Below are 23,427 nucleotides of genomic sequence, written 5' to 3'. Positions count from 1 at the left end.
TTTCATGTTCGGATCCCATCGAGGGTAGTTACATTTACACCAATGTATAACAGACTTATCAGCCAGTACACAGATAAAATGACAGAAATATTTCCACCAGGACAAGACTTTATATAATTTAACATATTTTGATTGTGCAAGCTTACTTGTTATAAGGCAAACTAGGTAGCCCATTATCCATGCAACGTAGGACATATGGGGAAATGCAGAGTACAAATCTAAACAGTCGTGTGTAAATCAATGAAATCCAGATTTTAGAGCTTATCGTAAGATAAAACATCATCATTCTTTAATTTATTTTGAGAAGTTTTACAAAGCATTTCTTTCACAGTTCATTTGAGCATGAAACTAAATCTGCCCAGTGAATTGGAAGAATATAGGGGTAGTATTTTCTGTTTAAAAGAACTAGATGAAAGTTTAAACCAGGACATATACCTAAGAGAAAGAGAGAAGGGAATGTAAAATCCCAAAGGGATGCTGCACTGGGTTGCACCCTCTTAAATATTTTGCTTTCATAGCCACATTCAAGATGCACATTCGTGAGTGGCTAATTCAAATGTGACAACAGTCTGCTTTCAACTCACAAGGCTTGTGAATTGTGTTAAAGTAAGGATACCTAAAGGTTTGCTCCAAGCATCATAACCACTACAGCCCTTTATTTTAGAGAAAAGTTGCTCATGCAAATTCCAGGCACAATGACTACTTCAAATCACTGAAGTGGTCATGGTGCCTGGAGTAACCATTTAAAACCTTGGCTCTCCTCTATTAGCTGTATGCTGCATTCAGTTTTCAAAAATGGAAAGCCAGGTCGAACCCTTTCAGCATTAAAACACTGACTAATGAAGGTTAACACCTTCCCATTGTTAGTACGTTCCATGTGGTCCTCCAAAGAGTGGGCTTTAGCACTGTTAGGACAACATGGAAAGTCCTGCAAGTTTGGTGTGAGCAGGGTTAAATCCCTCTGTCAGCTGGGACGATTTTTAGTGACACCAAGATTGACCAATGAGCTGTATTCAGTTCCTAAAGTAAGCACTGCATACAACCCTTTAAATCCATTTACTCAGGTCCGGCCTTAGGAGTGTGCGAGCTGTGCGGCCGCACAGGGCGCCATGGAGCAGGGGGCGCCGTGCGGCTGCACAGCCGGGATTAAAAAAAAAAAATAATATTTTTTTTTTTTTTTTTACATTTGCGGCGGGGGCGGAGCTTACCGTGCGGCGGGGCTGAGCTAAAAGCGCCGGGAAAACTGCTGCAGGGGAAGCAGGAAGGAGTCCCTGCTTCCCCACCAAACAGTCACCAGGAGCTGCACTGCCTCCACAATGAACTCCACAGGTAAATGTGTGCTTGTCAGGTGAGTGTGACTCTCTGCCTGAGTGTATTACTGTCTGTGTGTGTGTGTATGACTGTCTGCCTCTGTGTGTCTGTGTGTATGACTGTCTGCCTGTGTGTGTGTATTACTGTCTGTGTGTGTGTGTATGACTGTCTGCCTCTGTGTGTCTGTGTGTATGACAGTCTGCCTGCCTGTGTGTATTACTGTCTGTGTGTGTGTGTGTGCGTGACTGTCTGCCTCTGTGTGTCTGTGTGTATGACTGTCTGCCTGTGTGTGTGTGTGTGTGTGTGTGTGTATTACTGTCTGTGTGTGTGTATGACTGTCTGCCTCTGTGTGTGTGTGTGTGTGTGTATGACTGCCTCTGTGTGTCTGTGTGTATGACTGTCTGTCTGTGTGTGTCTGTGTGTATGACTGTCTGCCTGTGTGTGTCTGTGTGTGTGTGTGTGTGTGTGACTATTTGCCTGTGTGTCTGTGTGTGTGTATATGACTGTCTGCCACTGTGTGTCTGTGTGTATTACTGTCTGCCTCTGTGTGTGTGTCTGTGTGTATGGCTGTCTGCCTCTGTGTGTATGACTGTCTGCCTCTGTGTGTCTGTGTGTATGACTATCTGCGTGTGTGTCTATGTGTGTGTGTGTGTGTGTGTGTATGACTGTCTGCCACTGTGTGTCTGTGTGTATTACTATCTGCCTCTGTGTGTCTGTCTGTGAGTATTACTGTCTGCCTCTGTGTGTGTGATTGTGTGTATGACTGACTCTGTGTGTATGGCTGTCTGCCTCTGTGTGTCTGTGTGTATGACTGTCTGCCTGTGTGTGTCTGTGTGTATGACTGTCTGCGTGTGTGTGTGTATGACTGTCTGCCTCTGTGTGTGTCTGTGTGTATGACTGTGTGTGTGTCTGTGTGTATTACTGTCTGCCTCTGTGTGTGTCTGTGTGTATTACGGTCTGTGTCTGTGTGTATGACTGACTGTCTGCCTGTGTGTGTCTGTGTGTGTGTGTGACTGTCTGCCTTTGTGTGTCTGTGTGTGTGTGTATGACTGTCTGCCTGTGTGTGTGTGTGGATGTCTTCCTGTGTGTGTATGGCCGTCTGACTCTGTGTGTGTGTGTGTCACATACAACCAATACACGCATATCACACACTGTTAATACACCCATTACAAATATCACACATAGCATACATATCACACACAGTCATCACACCTACTATCACATACACAGACAACACAAACATTACAGCATACATGGATGACGGGGGCGCTGTGAAGATTTTTCGCACAGGGCGTCTAAATGCCTAAGGCCGGCCCTGCATTTACTCATAATGTCTACGTGATTGTGCTCAGCTACAAAGAATCAAGGGCTTCAGGCTTCTGGGTTTGAACAGACCCTGATTGGAATTCCCTGCATGTCCCCAAGACAATTGTGGTCCTAGCACCAATCACAGGGAGAGCATGCTTGATTCATAGTATTACATGGAATTTTTCCTGTAAAACCGAAAATAGTAGATGGAGGCAATACAGTATATCTCTACTGTTTTAACTAGGAACACGTGCTGATATCAGTGCGGAAATTAGTAGGTGATTTCCTTATGGTTAGGGGTAGTAGTAGGGTTAGTATTTGGGTAGGGTTTGTATTAGACTTAGAGTTAGTTTTAGTGCAAGGTAAAGTGCCCTAGTACTGCACTTGGTTAGGGTTAGTGTTAGGAATAGTGCAGTGGTAAGGTTAGGGTAGGTATATGATTTGTGTTAGTGTAAGCATAGGGAAAGTGGTATGGTTTGTATAGTGTTAGGGAGGTTGGTGTAGGGTTAGCATTAACTACCAAAACTGTATTTAGATCCAAACCATATTAGACATTTAACCATCAGGGCTGATATCTATTTTTAGTTATTTTAATTTAATTGCACTGGATTTTGAGGGGGAAAAAAAGCCCCGCCACCTCCCCCTATTTTAAAGATCTTACTCACACTTAATGTTTTATTAGGTATGCATATATGATATTAAAAGAAAGCCTTATCTGTCTTTTAAAAAATTTATATATAATATGTATGAGGGCATCCACAAAGCGCAAATGCTAGGTTTTGGTTCAGAACCTCAAGGAGTTACATATCCATGGTTTTGTTTCTGTTTATATAGTACACAGTTTGCAGTCCTAGTACTGCACATTGAATGTATGTATTATTCTAATTTTCAACAGTGATCTTCTTCTCATGTGCTGTATGGAACAATACTACTGCTTTATGTGACAGTTTTATATTTTTAAAGGGTCAGCCTTTGCTTAAGAAATGTGGCTTGCTACTTGCAACCAATCAGAATACAGCTGGAATTCAAATCAAATTCTTTTAACAAAAAATACACAGAAGGAAATAAACTAATTGCTGTCCCTTGTCTGCTATAAAATGCAAACTTCCTGGAAAAAAATGGTTGTTCCATGATTTTTACATCTATTCCTTACGTTTGCTAAATTAGCTTTTTTATATTTACCTGAGTCCTATTTTAAAGAGTTACTGTTCTTAGGCTTTGTATGGAAAAAGCCACTATTATATTACATTATTACGTTGCCATGGCTGAGCACACACTGTGGCACTGTTGCTGCTGTCTGAGCAGGTATAGATAGCAGCAGCTTTGGAACATGTGGGCAATTGAAGTGGAAAGCAGTATCAGTTTGCACCTCACTTTTTAAAGTTTATTGCTCAGTTTAAAGTCAGACTCCATTTTACAAGATAGCTGATCGCTTCTGAACCTTTTCTGTGAAACTCTAGACATGCTCTTTGTTTCCTCTTTTAACCAGTGACTGACCTCACATAAACCGCTTGAAAAACCACTGCACTTCCCCCTCCAATCTGTGCAATGGGTAGAGACCTTATTTTTGGGATTTTCTATTTGCAGCAGTATTTAATAAAAGATTATATTTTCTTGTATTTCATTTAGGAGGAAGTAAAACTTAAAGTAAAGATTCTGTGATGTCCTGCTGTAGTGAAATAATATTTTCTTCGTTAAATGAACACTCCAAGTACCATCCTCTCTACAGTCCAGCTGACACTCTCAACCAATAAGCTAGCCCTCCATTACGAGGCTTAGATCAGGAGAGCGAACAGAATTTCCTGGTTAGGAACTGGCTCTCATGCGTTACAGTGGTTATTGTGCTTGGTGTGTTTATTTAAGCATTGTTAACATAAACTAGTTTAAATCAATAATGCAAATATATTGAGAGCATTTCTGTCTAAGCAAGCTACAGTAAGGCTAACTCCAGTTACCCTTTCCACCAGTTTTTCAGTGTGGAGGTAAAAAGTACCTCAGGGACAAAGTTCTAGCAATTGAGTGGTTACCATGGAAGCCAATGGAATGCTCCTGCTGATTGATACACTTTTAGAATTTTGCTCCAGAATTTATATGTAAACCCAGTTGAATCTGTTTTATTTTATAAGAAGATTTAGGCTGTTTCAAATATCCTATACAATAGTGCATATGCTGTCACTGGTGACAAAGCAAGGTTATTCAATAAATTGGGAAATATTGGCAATTCAAAATGAATTAAACTTTTATACCAAATAGCAAAACTGAAAAACAAAAACCCTGAAAGTCACCCCCCACCCATCAATGCTTCTGAACTGCATTTCAAAAAAAGCATAGCCATCATTGGTTAGCAATAAAACTAGCCAATATTGCCTGACAAGCCCCATCATTTCCCTCTAGTAAAGGTTATAGTGTTATAGATTGCGATTTTAATTAAACATCAATACAATTCTGGAGGCTAATCATATAGAAATGGCTTCTGGGAATTGAGTTGCCATGTTTTGAAGTATGCTTAAATATTTGTTCTTTTAACTAGCTATGATGAAATTAAAGCTTACACTGTACATAACAAAGACAATCTGGGAGCTTTTGTGCATTGACTATTTATCTGCTTTATTTTGGTGTTTCCATTAGTTAACATATTTAAAGAAAGCTTTGGAAAACACTTACCCTTGAATGTCTTTTGCTTTGAAATATGGAGCGTCACATTACAAATGATACATTAAAGGGCTTTTTACACAACATTCTGGTATAAGTATTTTAGCAAAGACACTCAACAGTTTTTATTTTAGTTTTAACGAAGCAGAATTTTTCCAAAGTAGTTTGTCTGCCCTAATTTTTGCAATTTGCTGTCCATTGTAGTTAACAAACCCCTCAATGTTTTCCTCTGTCATTTTATATTCACCGATCTTTGTTCTCTGTGATTATTTGCAAACACTCAGCAAATGTGTTTAATAAGAGAGCAGTCTGGGTTTGACAAACAATGCATCTTCTTTCTGTGGCAAAGATTTGCTGTTTCATTCTTTAAAGGTTTAAGTGCTTGACTGGAAGCCTTCAGCACTGCCTAACCCTCAGACATACTAAATCCAATGACAACTTCTTTTATTGAGTAACAGTTCCAAAGGGAATAAAGAGCTCGACATGTCTGACTGCTTCCTGCTAATGGGGGACAATATGCAACCAGGACTTTAGTCATGGCTGCTATCCACACACACACACACACACACACGTCAAACAAAACGTATTTTACCATAAGAAACAATATCCATTACAAACATATGGGAACATACAAAAACAGCTTCCTTGATGTATCGATTAGATGCAAATGGTAGTAGTATTGTTACTATGCTGTCCTATGAATAACATTCTCTCAGAGTTTGTGAAGGGGTACAATTAACCTAAAGTATCACATGTGAAGCTGAAAACCAGCTTAAATTGTACTTAAAAAAAAAACAAAACCCAAAAAAAACTGCTGTATTTTTTTAAAATATCCTGTACAGCAGAGTGGGGGTAATTGCTTTCCTACTCTGCTATTTTGGTTGAGATTTTGCAAATCAGATCACAATTCACTATTATAGAACTGGTACCTTACTAGCAAAAAAAACATAAGTATGGTTACTGACTAAAATGTAATATACTGAAAGACAGCCATGTGAATTTCATATTTCATGCCAAAATAGGCAAGCTGGAAGAAAAATGTTTTCCACTTTTGCTATTTCGACCTCAACATTTGAAATTCCTGATACTTCCCGCTTTCGTGGCTAACCATGTGACTAAGTATTGCTTGTCCATTTGCAGTGTGTTTGAATCAGGGTTTTAATCTTTTCTTGATTACCATTTTTCAGCCATATAAACCTACATAATACTAGATAATGTAAGCTCTCCAGTACTTGTGACTTTGAAAAGTTTTGTAATTGGTAATTAATCCATTTCCATACAAATTGCAACGCTGATTCATCCATACAAGAAAGGGCTGTGAATGCACAATGAATGGCAGATATCCTGCAGACAGCTAAACAGTGATTCATTCTCCCCCTGCTGTCACTAGGGCTTGCATTCTTCAAACACCACCATGTCACACCTTGACGCAAAGAAATTGGGAAAACAAAACTCTAGATTACAGTAAGTTTAGCAAAATCACAACCTTCCACAACTAAATGACCCCAAAACAGAATACCTTATCAACAAAGAGGTAGGATTGTCACCAGTGTAACAATCACAGCAGGGGATATGACATCTCTTTCTGACTTGTACTTTACCCTTTGTTTAGAATTCACATGCAGAGTTGTGACCAGGGATGCCAAAATATAATGAAAGTGGGTTTATTTAAAGGCCATCTTTTCACAGTTTAGTTAAATCTTTTGATTGCCTGGGGATATATATTCATCCCAAGCGAACTCCTGATGAAACCAGCAGAGGACAGTTTAATTGATGTGTTTGTATGCGACTATTTCTACTTTCTTTTTGTGTGTTCTTTTCTTTGTTTTTGTTTTCCTTTCAACCTTGTGTTTATACTTTTTATAAAAAGCCAAAAGTATTTTTTAAAGTTTAGTGGCTCATTGATTGAAGCAACTATCCTCGCCAAAATGTTATGCATTCACAACCCAACAATATCAAAAAACAAAATGCAATATGAAGGGACAATGAAATGAAAGTAAATAAGAAACTCACTGTACTTCGTCATTACTGATGCAAAATCTGAGGCAAGGCACAGCAATAAATATTTGATAGTGGAGAAAAGGGACACATTCTGCTAGACTTCAGTTCAGGCAGTTAGACAATTACAAGATGAAATGATCTAACGATTTCTGTACCATAATATTGTTACAACATTAAAATACCCAGTGACAGGCCAAGGCTAAACAGCCAGTGTGCTGTTCTGTAAGAGTGCTACACAATCATAATCATTATTTAAAAAAAAAACTTTGTTTATTTAGTTTTTTTTTTATTTGTGTCACAACTAGTATGGAAAACTCTTTACTAAACGTTGAGGACTACACATAAAAAAACAAGTGTGTTGCAAAGAGCTAATAGTGAACAATTAGCAAGAACATTCCTTTGGTATCCATGGTGATCAATTCACTTTTACAACTGTTCAATTAATTAGTATTTCTATACAACCCTGGGAGAGTTGAGGTGTTGCAAAATAAAGTCCAAAATGGGCAACTTAACTTATTGATTAATGTCTACACCGAATTCTTAGATGAATGCCTAAACCTTTGCTCATCATTATCTCTCTTGTGATGATATTGCATTATCTGAGAACAAACTTTCCATATAAAAATAAAAAAACAAAAAAAACAATACAAACTCATGTGATCCTTTAATCTTTTAGCCATAGTTTGTCCTTGTACCCGATCTCTGCGTAGATTTATTTATTTCAAAAACTCAATAGCAAGACTAAACAAGTGGAATGTAAGGCAAAATGTACAAACAACACAACCACCAGACGGAGACACAACCACAAGGGGACCAACTATACGACCAACATCACTACACAACCATATCACAACAGAACACAGAGACCACTACGGACACACAAAGCGATGATGAGGCACAGATATCAAAAAAGGGCACACCAGGACCACGACCCCCAAAGGGACGGAGGGCAACTCACCTACCAACCTGACGGAACAACCATCAGAACCTTGACACTTTGACAGGGAGGGAGGAGGGGACAGATCAGAGGAGGCAACTGAGCTCCACGCGACTCAGGACAAAGTGCTTACCACCACACAATGCGCAACTACACCACAGATCCGACACGCAGGACCCCCCCTGACATGTATTTGAAGAGAACAAAGCTCCCGCAGGTTCACACCAGACCCATCAAGGATGACAACATACACCAATACGCTGACCGAACGGGACCGAGAGACAGGGAGACTGGGCAACAAAAACCCCAAGGCACACTCAAAGACGCACGGGTCCCGAGATAACACTCGGCACACATGTTGCAGACCTATAACCAACGCCTGAAAATAGCGGGAACGCAAACCGCGACTCGCAGGAGACCCAAGACACTCATACCTAAGCCAGTCAGACCCTAAAGCCACACACATGGACCGCACACATATGATGAACATCCCGACACACACAAGGACACTGGCGAGCCTAGGGTAGCCAAGGACTCCCATCTGGACCCGCGACCGATGAGACCCACGACAATGAACCAACTCCACCTCACTTTAGATAGAGGGGGAAAGATGATCCCCGAGCACACACCTGACTAATAACCATACACAAAGAGACACTGGAAGCACGACTACTGATTCCATGTTATACGACTGAGGCCCGAGAGCCATGGATGCACCACACTACATTGCGGACCAACGAACCCATGCCTAGCTGATTCTTCAACCTGTATGGCAACTCCTAGAGCGAGACCTACGATTCTCAAAGCGCAAACACCTAAATCATTCCACACCACCATAGTTTTGACACAAAAACGAAAAAAAAATAAACATATCTATCGATATCAAATGAAACCTAGGCCCTAGGATGCCATCAGACACAAGTCTCACATACAGACAGCCTGCAGCGGACCTGTCCGTGTAGTAAAATTAGGTACCCAGACACGAATGTCAAGTTATAATTATCTACACCTCTATTCAAGACTGAGCGCAGAGAGGAAGCTTTACATCACCCACAGACAGATAGGTCATACTGAACATGTCTATTAATAGCCAATGTGAGATAGTGCCACTCAAATTTGTATATAGTTGCTGGGTGCTTAATATGCCTCGAGACCTACGTGTCTCATTCCCTACTACTTTTCTGGAGATCTGCGTATTTTGACATGTTGATCGTTATGCTCTATGTCTGAAACCTGCATGTTTCCTCGCACTACACTTTCTCTAAAACTCTGAAAAAAATTTCAATAAAAAAGATATTTAAAAAAAAAAATGTACAAACAAACAAAGTGCAAAGGGGAAATGTCAACAAAACATATGCAACTGTGGGTTCACAAAAATTGGCCAGAGGAGGTAAAAGTTGCTGTTCCTTAACAAACTGGAACACTACTACTCAGTGTGCACTATAATCTTGTCTTTCTTAAAAAAACAAAAAAACACAGTTCAACACAGAAAATCCCATCTGCCCTCTAAGAATTTAAACCGTTATTTTCTGCTAAGTATAGAGTGTAATAATGAGCAGAATTTACAACATACTGTGGCCGGACAGTTGTACAACCATGTATATTCTGCCCAGCAAGCCATTTAAAATAGAGGAAACAAGCATGTGTCTCTTTAAAACTGCAATGATTTGTAAGCCATAGGATATACCAACCAAAGCATCATGGGAATTTTAGAGCTGGAGGTATTCATTATTGCGAAGACTGAACCAGAGTTTTAATATCTGTATGGTTGGCGCGCAGCAGCACAAAAGCAGCTTGTGCATGTCTAGCTTAACATATCCAACTTGTGAATACTTTTATTGTATCTAGCTATTTCCAAGAACCGTGTCATTGGATTGAGCATCTAAAAAGAAAGCTTGTCTCGATCTCCCGGTCTATTGGCTCTGTACTTTATAGGAAGATTCTCAGAAGCAGCAGTGGCCATTTCAGAGTATTGCAGATGGTGTTGAACCAAAACTCTTGTTATGTTTATCTCAAGAGTTGCTTACCAAGACATAAGGTTTGTGACCCAAAAGTTACAGTGAGACAATACATCCCACTGCATTAACACAAAACACTCAATGAGAAATCAAGCTGTTGGTTTATTCACTAAACATTGATATGCTGACAACACATTTGTAAAACTTAGATTAATGTGATGTTTTTTTTGTACCTTGGCTTATTTGACTCTAAATATGACAAGTGTCAATGTACTGTTTAGCCAATATATCCCCAAAACTGTGATTCCAAAAAGCAAACAGACATTTCTCAATGGAGGATTTGTGTTATGTAGCCATTACTCACTTTTGATGGGTATCGCTATTGAATATAAGTTAGAACCATACATTTATTTGAACAAAGATTATGGGAGATTATTAGTGCTTTCTAAACAAACCCATAATATGATTTTTTTTTCAGTTAACAGTTTTCTTTTCCTTCACAAAAAAATTAGCGAGATGTGGGGGCTGATATATGTGTTTAACACATTTTAACAAAGTATCAATGGGCAGGAAATGCTTTTCTATTACATGTGTGTCCACCTCAGTACCTGAAAAAGGTGTTCATTTGTATGTTCCTGTCAGGACCCTCCATTTTCTCACCTTGTGTAAAGCTTAAACATTTGAATATTTGCATGGCCTACCTACCAATCAGTAATGCGAAACACCTTGAATGCGTGCTAGCAGGTACTTGCGGATTTAAAAACACTCTCTTTGGATATACCGTAAGTAGTGCCAAAAATAAATATTTTTTGCCTTAAGTAGTTAGTGTCTGCATCTAGAGATATGGGTGAGAAACTTGGTCAATCCTGCTATATCTGTGATACTTGTCTCTTAACCCGCCTGTGTGGTTCTTTTCTGCTAAATAAAACCACTTGCATATAAGCATTAAGTGTTTTTGTAAGCAAGAATTGCACACATTAAAAACATAACCCATTTAATAAGTAAGTAAGAACATGCAAGTGCAAACTTCAATTTTTTTTGTAAAATGGTTTATTTATTCCAGAAACAGTCACAAAATACATAAACACAATGTCACATTACTATTATCCAAACTAAGTGTAATTATGTTATGCCACATCAGATTTTGTTGGCAGAAGTCCTTTATGTCAGAGTGGATAGGTCTGAGAAGTTACTAGGCCCGTGACCTTAATCACATGGCATGCCAAATAGAGATTATACTCCATATGAATTAAAATCTTGCATCCTGCAGTAGCTAATTATCTAAATCCCCAAATATTGGTAACTTTCTTACACAGACAATAAAGAAACCGCTATTGGAATTTGGAGACTCAAAAATTAGCTGGCAGGGGCGCCATGGGACAACTTTATCCATGACAATACTACTGTGCAACATGACATTGGATGGGAACAAACACAAAATATATTTGTCAATTTACAAGCAATAAAAAAAATCCATGGACATTTTGTAACTGTATGGTCAAATTGGGCATTTTAACCAAACAATCATAAGTACGGTATTCTCTTGATAGAACAATGCAATACATTGGGCACTCACTGACTTGTAAAATGCACCCAAAATATTATTTACAAAGCTTCTATTTTGCCCATTGTTTTTGTAAAGTTATCAAGTCACCTCCAGAAATCACTGTTAAGTGTCTAAACCCGCAAGTTTCACCAAGTCAATGTTGCAAGCCATAACTTAAATACAATACACATACAACTGACAACCAGAATACAGAACACTGTAAGAAAAAGTGACAATGGGTAGAATTAATCACATGATGAATACATGCTCTGCTGGTAAAGAGAATTCTCTAGTGATATTTAACACGTATTTGTAGATTTAAGGATTCAGAGAAAAGGGAACAGAATCAGGGAATATATTAGTCAATTATAAATTAACCACACTATTCCTGAAAGGCTAACATACTCCACAGCTAAAATAAAGTAAGAAAATCTTTTTGATAAAACACAATTTATAAAAACATGAATGGCTTTTTTACAGCATCTTAATGGTAAACTCTCATAACTAGTGTCCTCAAACCTTCCTATTGTTAAAAATGTAGTTTTATTGTCTTGAATAAATGTAACAATTGTTCAATGTTTATCAATCAATTGTAACTGTAAAGCAATTGTTTTCAGGGCAGGAATTCCATTCTCACCCCCTGGGGTTAACCCCCCCCCCCCCCCCCAAAAAAAAAAACACAGCAAGCTTTTGCTTTTTTCTTGAAATAAAAAGTGAGATAACTTCTCTTTACACTTTCAAAAGGGTCACCATAAATCAACACAGTATAAGGTAAACTGTCCACAAATCCCAGATCTAATGTACATCACACAAAAAACAGCCAGGCCTTCTCCCCTCCCCCTCCTCCAGGTAACACAGCAAATGGCTCAAGAAGTTGCCTGAAAGCCACAGGGCCTGGAGCTGAACAACAGGAAGTGTACAATCTAAGCATCTGTCACCTCCTGGAGAGAGGTAAATGGATTAGAGCTCAACTATTAGAAGAAAAAGGTCTTTTCAAAACATGCATTTGATTAACATGTTCGCTCTGATGTGCAGCATCCCTTTTTACCCCTAAGCTATGAACAGGAATCCCCATGAACTCTAAATAGAAAGAATTCTCAAGTCAGTGCAGGAAATAGACCCAAATTAACAGTCAAACAAGCTGGATCACTACAATGTCTTCAGATTCTGTGTTAACTCTTCTATGGGCAGTGGAAGCAATCTGAAGACTGCCAGAGATGTAAGCAATGCATACATGCATTCCAAGCACCTACAATTAAAGAATGACTGGGTCAAAGCACAAGCAAAGCTGTTTGAAACGAAGATAATACAATGAGGGAGTTCAGTGTTTAACAATCTACTGATTCACAGTGGCAAAGATATGCAAACAGAGATAGATATGAGTACTTTGGTGATAAGGATAGGCTTATCATCAACCTTATTGTTCCAGTTAAATCCTTCCAGTATATTGCAGGCCAACTGTGGGGTAATCTACAAAAATATTGTGAACAGTCCTCAGCAATCAATAAGCCACACCATGTGAATTTTGCTTCAACCCAGAACATACAAATGAACTTTTATCCAATACCAATATTTTAATAAATACCAATATTTTTTTATACACATTGAGATCTCTCTCGGGCAACGGAGTAGGCAGTATTTTACAAAAATGTTTGTGTCTGCGGTCTGCCCAAGTATCGATATAACAATATACACAAAAATCCCATTCAGTTTCAAAAACATGTTGATTGTCCTATACACATTGCCACCTACAGGTGAATAGGGGACATTGCACTTTAGTATTATACAGGTCTAAATCTGGAGCTTTGACCTGCAGAATTGGGTGTGCAGACATTATTCCATAACACGTTTCATTCACTGGGACTAGACTTATTCTATGTAATCTATTTAAAACCTCCATTTAGCTTAGCAATAATTAGCATTATCGGTGTAAATGAATGAGTTAAGTATTACCACTGCAGAGCTGTAGTGTGTTTTATTTAGGATGTAGGGAATAAATTGAAAAGCTAAAAGACTGACCAGTAATTCAAACTCTGTGTGTTAAACGTTTCGGCTACAACACACACATGTGTATGTTTTCTGCATTCATGCTTTTATATAGATACACACATATAGATACACACATAGCCAACTTCACTAACAGTCAGCCCTTGGTCTGGCTTAGCCTATACTGGCTCACTGCCAAAGCTAACTCTGGCTGTGTAAGCGTTAACAATAGAGCGTTCAGATCATTCAGCTATAGAATAAAGGTACCCCCTCCTTCACCAAGGTAGAAATCCAGCTGTTTGAGTTCGGGATAGAGGTAGCAAGTTTTATAACAATTACAGTTTTATAAAGCCAGCGCCCTACCAGACTTGATCAGGATACACCAAATAATAGAACGCTATGCCTGAAACATATCTAAGGAGGTAGAGACTTTTGGCACTCCAGATTTTGTGGAGTCGTTTTCCCAGGATGCTCAGCCATCCAGCAGGGACACGTAGTTCACAATAGCTGGAGTGCCAAAGGTACATTGCATTTGAAAAGCGGGCTTCCAATGATATAACAGACAAAACTATACATTTATGCCTCATCTGATAGCATACTTTTTAAAAGTGATAACAGATATCGAGCGATCACCACGTATGGTCAGATCAGATCCCATTCAGAGAGAGCGGTCTGACGTTCTATGAACATGATACATGATACAGCAACGTTCTGATTCTACGTTCTAGTAAAGGTCCAGCAATCAGCTCGTATCCAGCACCCAGACACACATTACCTGCGAGATGCGCAATGCTAGCTGAGCTATTGACTATAACAAAGGCAAAGATGTGTTAACTTTACATGAACATGGGAGCACGTGTGTAATGAGCACTTACCTGAAGTCTTGGGACCCAGCAGTGTAGAAACCGCCAGAAGTCCCAGTAGGACAGTTCCAACCACCCTAGCAAGTCTCCTGATCCTAGACATCCTTTAAGATGGCTCCTGACAGTGGATTCTGCTCCGATCTGTATTCCCTCAAAGCATCCAAGCCCTCCAACAGCTGGACGATCGTAGGTGGGCTAAGGGGAGCAAGAGTATGTAGAAAGAGGGGCTGCTTGGCAGCCCCTGACTCGCCTGCTACTTGTCCTCCACCTCTTGTACAAAGAGCTCTTTGTCAGCCTGCTGCTGCTGTGCTGATCCTTTACCTACTAGAACCTCTCTACCTTTCCTGCTCAGAGCAGTGTATGCCACTCTAGCACAGGCAGCAGGGAGCTGTGAACTAGTGCTGGGAGCTATTCTTCCAGTTTTTAGGTGACCAGCATTACCATCCTTGCAAACTCCAAAAAATGTAAAGCAGAAAAAAAAAATAAAGAAAAAAAATGAATGCAGCAGAAAGTTAGTGCAGCCTTGGAGTGCCAGACCTGCCCCTTTGTATGTCCCACACAGTGTGAGTGAGGGGAGGCAGCAGTGGGCAGGCTCTCCCCCTCCTGCGCCCCCTGCCAACAGCATCCTGACGTCACTAGGGAACTACTGTCAGACACAGAGGGGTTTAATCTGCATGGGCGCCATCTACAGGTCACCCTGTCACGGGGGAAATGGCAAATGCAATTCTTTGTACATTCTATATATGATAACATTTAGTAGTGCTTCTCTGTAGGGTACTGCACAAATGTAAGTAACCTAAATAACAGCACCAGCCTCCCTGCCACCTTAAATATTCTAAAATCTGAATGTGCATCCACTAGATTAACTAAATCTACATAAACTGGAATAATTCAACAATTGGCTTGCAAAATTTAAGCCTAAATATCCACTTTGAAAAAAATAAATAAAAGAAAACGAGTTCTACCGATTTGTATATTTTTTTTCCCAACAACAATTTTAGGCTAAAATAACTTCTCCGCACAAATCACTGATATAATAGTTCTAAAACTATTTAACCCTTTCAACCCTTTTGTGAGAAGGGGGTTAGGTTGCCCATATAATTTCACACTCATTGGCATCTCTTACATGGTATTCACTAAAGTGATAATCACAGTAAATTCACAGTGAATCTGAAAATGTAGGTCAAAATAGCTACATTAGAACAATTTTCCAAGTCGGTACTGTTTTCATTTTGGATATTTTCACCTTAAGTTTGAAGTTTATTTTGAATTCCCAATGAATTCAGAGAATTCTTCCCTTTAGTGAAAAAAACCTTGTCTATAGACATCCCTTATGTATACATACCTATCTAATGCTGATGAGTTGCATTAACAACGAAACAGCTGTCCATGAGTGGTTCACTGGCTTTGCTCCTCTTCCTGAGTTGTGTCTCAAAGCTGTTGTATGCAGCAGACACATACGCTAAGGCAAGCATGACAAACTCGCGGCCCACAAGGGACATCTTTGCGGCTCAGCAAGCCACGAGTACATTCTCGGTGTTATAGCAGAGTAGGCACCTGCTTTCCCCACATTGCAGTGCCTACTCTGCTGAAACTTAACCGGCCAGGGAGGAGGGCCAGCGAGGGAGCTCAGTGTTACTGCTCCTCACTGCTCCCTCGCGCGCGCTGTCTGTAGTGAAGGCAGGCGCCGGAATATAACGTCATATTCCAGCACCAGGCATCACTAAACCGCGCGAGGGAGCAGTGAGGAGCAGATTGAAGGACCCCAGTGAAATGCCCCACATCAGCTCCAAAAGGTAGGAAGTAATAAAGTAAAGTATGTGCGTGCAAGAATGTGTAAGTGTATGTGTGTGTCTGTCAGTGAGTGAGTGTGTGTCCCTATAAGTGGGATTTATAACCAGTGGCAAAAAGGTTTGTTTTAGTATAAAAGGAACACTATAGTGTCAGGAATACAAAACTGTATCCTAAAGCTATAGTGTAGATGTCCCTATCACTATAGGTCTGCCCTCCATGGTGTATGAAGGGTTAAAAACCTCTTTCCAGCAGCGAGGTCCCTCGGTGCTGGCTCAGTCTCCTCCTCCAGGGACATCCCACCAATGGGGGAACATAATGCGCATGTGGAGTGGGCCATGTCACGATGATCACCTTGATGAGATTAACTGGTATGGGGGCCTATAATGTCCCTTTAATATACTTTTGGGGAGACAGATACTATTGCTGCTGGTACGATACCCCAAAGTACTATTGGTTCCAGGAAGGGTGTATGCACACTGACAATGAACTTTGGAAAGAATTTATTTAGTTCCAGGAAGATTGTACATCATCCAGGCTTTCTTGCTTTCACACAGGAAAAGCATTTGATTAGCTGAGATTATTAAGAGGGTGGGGTGGAGCGGGGCAAGGGCAAGGCCAAACGTCAGCATCTCCTCATCTCCTCCTCACACTATGCAGCACTGAGCCAGGAAGTACCCCCAGTAACCATCTGAGGAGTGGCCACTGGAGGTGTCCCTAGGGAGCCCTGTAAACACTGTCTTTCTCTGAAAAGGCAGTGCTTACAGCAAAAAGGCTTCAGGAACATGTTGTACTCACCAGAACAACTACAATAAAAGAACACTGTTCTCCGAAAAACCCATTTTGGCCTTCAGACAACCACCAAACTTCCAACAAAAAAGTCTGAAGGGTAAGAAAGGCATAACCTGTATTGCCATTGTAGAGAATACCGAATCGCATATGCAGTTTTGAGGTGTGTAATTTATAAAATACTATATGTGTATCTAGTGTGAGACATAGCAGTGTATTCATTGTGTTTGTTGTATGTATATGTTGGTGTAAAATATGCTTGATATATGTATAGATTAATATGCATGTGTAATGTTAGAATTACAGAATTTCATTAATTTTCCCTTTTTCATCTCCTACCCTTTGTTGTCATTCTATGTTTACCATTTTTCTGTTCACCCGTCTCTATTTCCAGTTTCTTTTACTCGGGTCAAACTACCAGGGGGATCTGTAATCCCACAGTACACACTGCACGATACTAAGGGCTCTGTAATATCCCAGAACACACTGCACATTACTGGGGGCTCTGTAATATCCCAGTACACCTGGCACATTACTGGGGACTTTGTGGTATCCTAGTACAAGCTGCACATTACTGGGGGATCTGTAATATCCCAGTACAACCTGTACATTACTGGGGGCTCTTTAATATCCCAGTACAACCTGCACATTATTGGGGGCTCTGTAATATCCCAGTACACACTGTACATTCTGGGGGCTCTGTAAACATCTGTACAGACTCTGATAAAACCACCTCTTCAAGCAGAGATTTCCACATCATTTTGTTCTTTCTGTAAAAAAAAAACCTTTCACTTGCCTTAGACTAAATCTTTTTAATTTTTTTTCCAGTCTAAATGCAGGACTTCATGTCCTCTGTAAAGTCCTGATTATGAATAGATTTCCAGACAATGGTTTGTATTGACCACGAATATATTTGTATAATTTGTTAACCTTTCTTCATAACTAAAATGTTCCATTCCATTTATTCATTTTTTGTAGATGACCCCTGCACTTTTTTTAGTACCATAATATCCCTCCTTAGAAAAGGTGCCCAAAATTGAACAGCATATTTAAGGTGTGGTCTTACCATTGATTTATAATAAGCAAATTTATATTCTCATTCCAAGAATTAATACCTCTTTTAATAAAGACAATGCCTATCTTATCCCTAATTTACTACCATTTAGGGTGTGAGTTACTTGTGTATTCTTTTCCCCAAAGTGCATAACTTAGCATTTTTCTACATTAAATTTCATCTGCCATTTTAGTGTCCAGTGCCCAATCTATCTAAATCCCTTTGCAGCAAAGCAATATCCTTCTCACATTATATTACTTTACATAATTTTGTGTCCTCTGCAAACACTAAAACATGGCTTACAATGCACATTTCATGATCTTTTATAAATATGTTAAATAGAAGCGGTCCCAGAAAAGACCACTTACCACTTTTGTCCAGTTTGAAAATTTACCATTAGTGACAACTCTCTGTACTCTATCTCTAAGCTAATTCTTTGAATTTGAACACTATTGTGTGGAACCGTATCAAACACCTTGGCACAATCCAGGTAGAGCACATAATCTAGTTAATAGTCTCTACAATTTGGTGATTGTACTGTAATTATCTCATGTCAGGTGCTCTGTTTTCTGATGATGCTGCTCTATATATCTCACATATACTTGACCTTAGTCTTAATTTACTTATATTACTTGTTTATTCATAGCAAGCCTTGACTGCTATGTCTGTGGGTAAATCTGGGCTGGATTTCCCATTTTAAATAGAGTAGGCACCTGCCAATAGGCACCTGCTTTGTGGGGGGTGCCTATTTACAGTACTTTTAATGTGCCTTTTTTGAACTTAAGTAGGCTGGTGGGGAGAGATAAGGATCCATGGCCAGTGTTCTCTGTAGTCCACTCAGCCTCCTATACTTGAAATCAGAGCAGCAGGTAGCAGCAGAGATTGTAAAACTCATTGCTGTTCCAACTCTTCCACGGTCTGTGTATGAGGCTAGACAGGAAGTGGAAAGAACCACTTCCTATCTGCCCAATAAAACAACCTCTCACACAGGAAGTGCCTTGTAGTAGCACTGAGCAATGCATGATGTGTTACAGCTCATGCAGCTCTAATAACAATCATTGGATGCTTACTCAGCTACAGAAGACAGGAGGATACGTACTTTGCAATTACTCATTCAAACTCCACATGCCTTAAACACCCCTTTATCCAAACCCTACATTTGACTTGCCAAAACCCAAACAAACCAGTTCCTCAGTCCCTAATTTATGCACTCAAAGCCTAAATCTTAAACCCTGTTACTTTAAGCTTAGAAACATGGAATGTGGTGGCAGATAAGAACCATTCGGCCCATCTAGTCTGCCCAATTTTCTAAACACTTTCATTAGTCTCTGGCCTTATCTTATAGTTAGGATAGCCTTATGCATATCCCAAGCATTCTTAAACTCCTTTACTGTGTTAACCTCTACCACTTCAGCTGGAAGGATATTCAATGCATCCACTACCCTCTCAGTAAAGTAATACTTCCTGAAATTATTTTTAAACCTTTGACCCTCTAATTTAAGACTATGTCCTTGTAACATACTCTCTCTCACGTGGCATGCGCGTGATGTCACGCGGGCACCGCGCACACGGTTTGGGGTCAAAGATCGATCTCGGGCCAATCAGGAAAGTAAAGCATGTATTTAAACGCAAAATTACCTTTCCTCATTGTCCTGTCGTGGTTTCCCTAGTGGTTGTCCTGAATAGTTATATTCTGTTTTTTTACTTTGGTTTTAATTTTGACTTCCCTGTATTCTGGTATCCCTGACTTCTGGCTTTCCTTTATCGTTGTGTCCCTTTCTGTGTCCCCTGACCTCGGCTAGTATCCTGACTATTCTTTGATACGTTAGTCCGGCCATTCTAAGGCCCGGTAATATGTTACCTATTAGTCCTCTGTGTGACACAATTCTACGTGCTGGATCAAGTAGTAATCCTGACAGTCCTCTTATTGTGGTAGTTTTTCTTACTTCTTTTAAATATAGTCTCCTCCTTTACTGTGTTGATTCCCTTTATGTATTTAAATGTTTCTATCATATCCCCCCTGTCTCATCTTGCCTCCAAACTAAACATGTTAAGATCCTTTAACCTTTCCTTGTAAGTTTTATCCTTAAACTCTGAACCAGTTTTGTAGCCCTTCTCTGAACTTTCTCCAAAGTATCAATATCCTTCTGGAGATATGGTCCCCAGTACTGTGTACAATATTTCAAGTGAGGTCTCACCAGTGTTCTGTACAATGGCATGAGCACTTCCTCTTTCTACTGCTAATACCTCTCCCTACACAACCAAGCATTCTGCTAGCATTTCCTGCTGCTGTATTACACAGGCTGACTATTTTTAAGTCATCTGAAATTATTACCTCTAAATCCCTTTCCTCAGATGTTGAGGTTAGGACTCTATCAAATATTCTATACTCTGCCCTTGGGTTTTTTTTTACGTCCAAGATGCATTATCTTGCACTTATCCACATTAAATGTCAGCTGCCACAACTCTGACCATTTTTCTAGTTTACCTAAATCATTTGCCATTTGGCTTATCTTTTCCATGTACACCAATACTTAAAAGTAGAAACTCAAAACTCAATAATTCTAAACACCCCATGTACCCCAATGCTAAATTTAAGCCAAATCAAATCCTAAACACCCTTTAAACCACAACTATAACCCATCTCATACTTACTAAATATGTAATCTAACTCTGATATTAACTCTTCTCTTTCTGTAACCCCCTTTACCCTAACCATTGCTAATGTTATTTTAACCCTGCAAGGATTTAAAATAATAAAAAAAGGTCAGTTTTATCAGCGGTCTATTGTTTTCATGTTGTGTTCTATATTTAAATGTCTTGCCTTTTAGCCCCCCTTGCTTTATGATCAGTGGCTTTCAGGGCTTACGGCTACCATATTTAATTTTACATTTCTTATAAATAGTTACCTTATGTAATATTTATTGTATGATGCATTGGGTGGTCGTAGATGTATGTGTTTATTGGGGCCACTGGTATTGTTTTTATGTATTAGGACTTCTTTTAAATTACTGTGTGCTCCCAACTCCAGGGGAGTATGTGTCACCCCATACATTTAACCAAATTTATCTAACCTCCATGATCAAGCAGGTTTTCTTTCTGGACGTAAATCTCCGCACATTTGTCAACATATTCCAACACACATATTCAACAGAAAACTTTGTCAATGTAACGTTCACTAGGGAACCCAAACACAAAGACAGGACAGAGTAGAGAAAATTTCAATACCGATCCTTAGAATGGTTGGGTTATGCAAAAAAGGGATAGTCAAAACACGAGCCGAGGTCAAGAGAGACGAAATAACGAGAGTCAAAGCCAAATATCAGTAACCAGGAGATCCAAATAAGTGCACCGCTCAATGGTAAACCAAAGACCAAAACAGGGCACTAAGGCATGGGAGGAGTTCGCTTATATACACACAGAGTGTGTCTGATTGGCTAACCTCCAATTAGTGTTAACCACAACACGTGGGAGGAGTTTTTTCCCTCCCTTGTGATCTCTGAGGTAATCACTGTGTGCCGGATCACATGACCAGGTGCAGCACACATATAAGGATGCTGCTCTGGAGCAATACACAGAAAAACATAAGTGTAAGGGACTGCTTGGCACCCTGACCGGGTACCTCCGTTTATCTCTGCTTCCTAGTATTTGTGAGTACCATAATCACTGCACTGGAACACCATAACCACCGTAGACCCCACGAACCGCTGCAGCTTGTTTGGGGTCTAGCTGTCCTCCACTCACCCAGGATCCAAGACTAGGATCCAGCTTCCAGTGGGTAGACCTCTCCTAGTCCAGAGAGCGTAGCAGGAACAGGGGACAAACCACAGCACTTCTGCCCACAGTCGCCGTGGCTTGACTGGGGCCCTGCAACCTTCCTGGAACCGAATGGGGAATTAGCTCTAGTCCTTACAAGGACTTTCCCAGTTGAATCCACTCCAAGCTGGAACAGCAGACAAAGGAGTAAATCTTCTTTCCCTCCAATAACAGGAAAACACACACAGTTTTGGAGTGTAAGCTGGAATGTCAAGTTTAATGGGACACACTGGCGTTTTATACAATTTTCCAGGCCAGAGGAACATCCCCTGGACCTGATGGGGCACAGGAACACAATGGACATAAACCAATCAGAACAAACATACAGTCTGTGACACACCCATGTACAGCACACAATCCCTCCCCTCTGCATAGGAGATAATTGAGTAAAGTCCTGTAAGTAACTCAATTATCTTCTGGCAGAAAAAACAAATTTTCACAAAGTTCAGAAAGTACCCCAAAATATAACATATCCTCATAATTCGTACATCCCCCTAATAGTAATTTTTTTGGGTGAACATATCAAAAAATCACCCAGATCAGAGCAGGGGTTCAGGAAATTCCTGAGAGTCTCTTATGACCAACAGCACGCAGGAATTCATGCCCAAAACTGTTCCAGAGAATTAGGCTGTGCGGCCGGTCTATTTAAAACTGTTGAATTACCGTTTGAATTACCGAACAGAATGGTGAATGCACATAGTCAATGTTAAAATGCCATTTGAATTGTCGAACGCTGTTCGACTCCCGTCGAAGAGTCGAAGTCCCAGATAAGGTAAATGTTCAGCGGTGTTCATGCCATCGCGTGTCCGATTTGAGTTCCATGAACTCGGCAACAAAACACAGCTAAACCTGTTCGACTAAATAAAATGGCCGCCGCCACGTGTTCGAATGGCGGCCACTTCGACTACTTCGACACTTCGGTTGTATCCGAAGTGCCACTTTGACCACTTCGAAAGTTTAAAGGGCCATTGTGCCAAGTCCCAATAGGCACAAATAGTATATTTAATCACAGTAAATTAAAGGGGCCATAGTCACAGGGCAAAAGGCTGACAAGTAGTCCCCTCCAAGCACTCGTGGCAAACTCACTTAAAAAGGGGAGTTTGTAACAGTAAGAAAACAAGGAAAGTGGGAAAGATGACATTTGATGTGGATAAAGGAGTGGAAATATGGTTTATTCACTAAAATCTGTTGAATTATGGTGAAGAATTGACAAAGGACATTTTAGACCAAAATAGCAGTACTTAAAAGTTTTATCAGCTCATTGATTTTTCCAACTCAATTCAACTCAAAAGTAAGCTAACAAGCTCAAAAGTTAAGACGAAATAGCCAAGTTGGGGAACAAAAACATCATGTTTTATCTCATAAGCCAATCATAACAAAAAACATAAAAAAGCAGCAGATGTGTGTATCTTCCT

The 23,427-nt window shown here is 39.9% G+C and overlaps 1 protein-coding gene and 1 long non-coding RNA gene across 2 annotated transcripts in view; one reads left to right on the top strand and one right to left on the bottom strand.

Annotated features, from left to right (window-relative positions):
- The window catches only part of ROR2 (receptor tyrosine kinase like orphan receptor 2), a 132,705-nt gene extending 117,601 nt beyond the window's left edge, over positions 1-15,104 (bottom strand). The window contains exon 1 of the mRNA XM_063454933.1: positions 14,575-15,104. Within this exon, the coding sequence (XP_063311003.1) occupies positions 14,575-14,665 (91 nt within the window). The 5' untranslated portion in view covers positions 14,666-15,104. The remainder of the gene's footprint in view (positions 1-14,574) is intronic.
- LOC134611259 (uncharacterized) overlaps positions 1-23,427 on the top strand; it is a 1,028,750-nt gene that overhangs the window by 73,904 nt on the left and 931,419 nt on the right. The window lies entirely within an intron of this gene.

Source organism: Pelobates fuscus, chromosome 5, assembly GCF_036172605.1.
Source record: "Pelobates fuscus isolate aPelFus1 chromosome 5, aPelFus1.pri, whole genome shotgun sequence".
Taxonomy (NCBI): domain Eukaryota; kingdom Metazoa; phylum Chordata; class Amphibia; order Anura; family Pelobatidae; genus Pelobates; species Pelobates fuscus.
The sequence above is the reverse complement of the archived record's forward strand: the minus strand, read 5'-3'. Positions and strand labels throughout refer to the sequence as shown.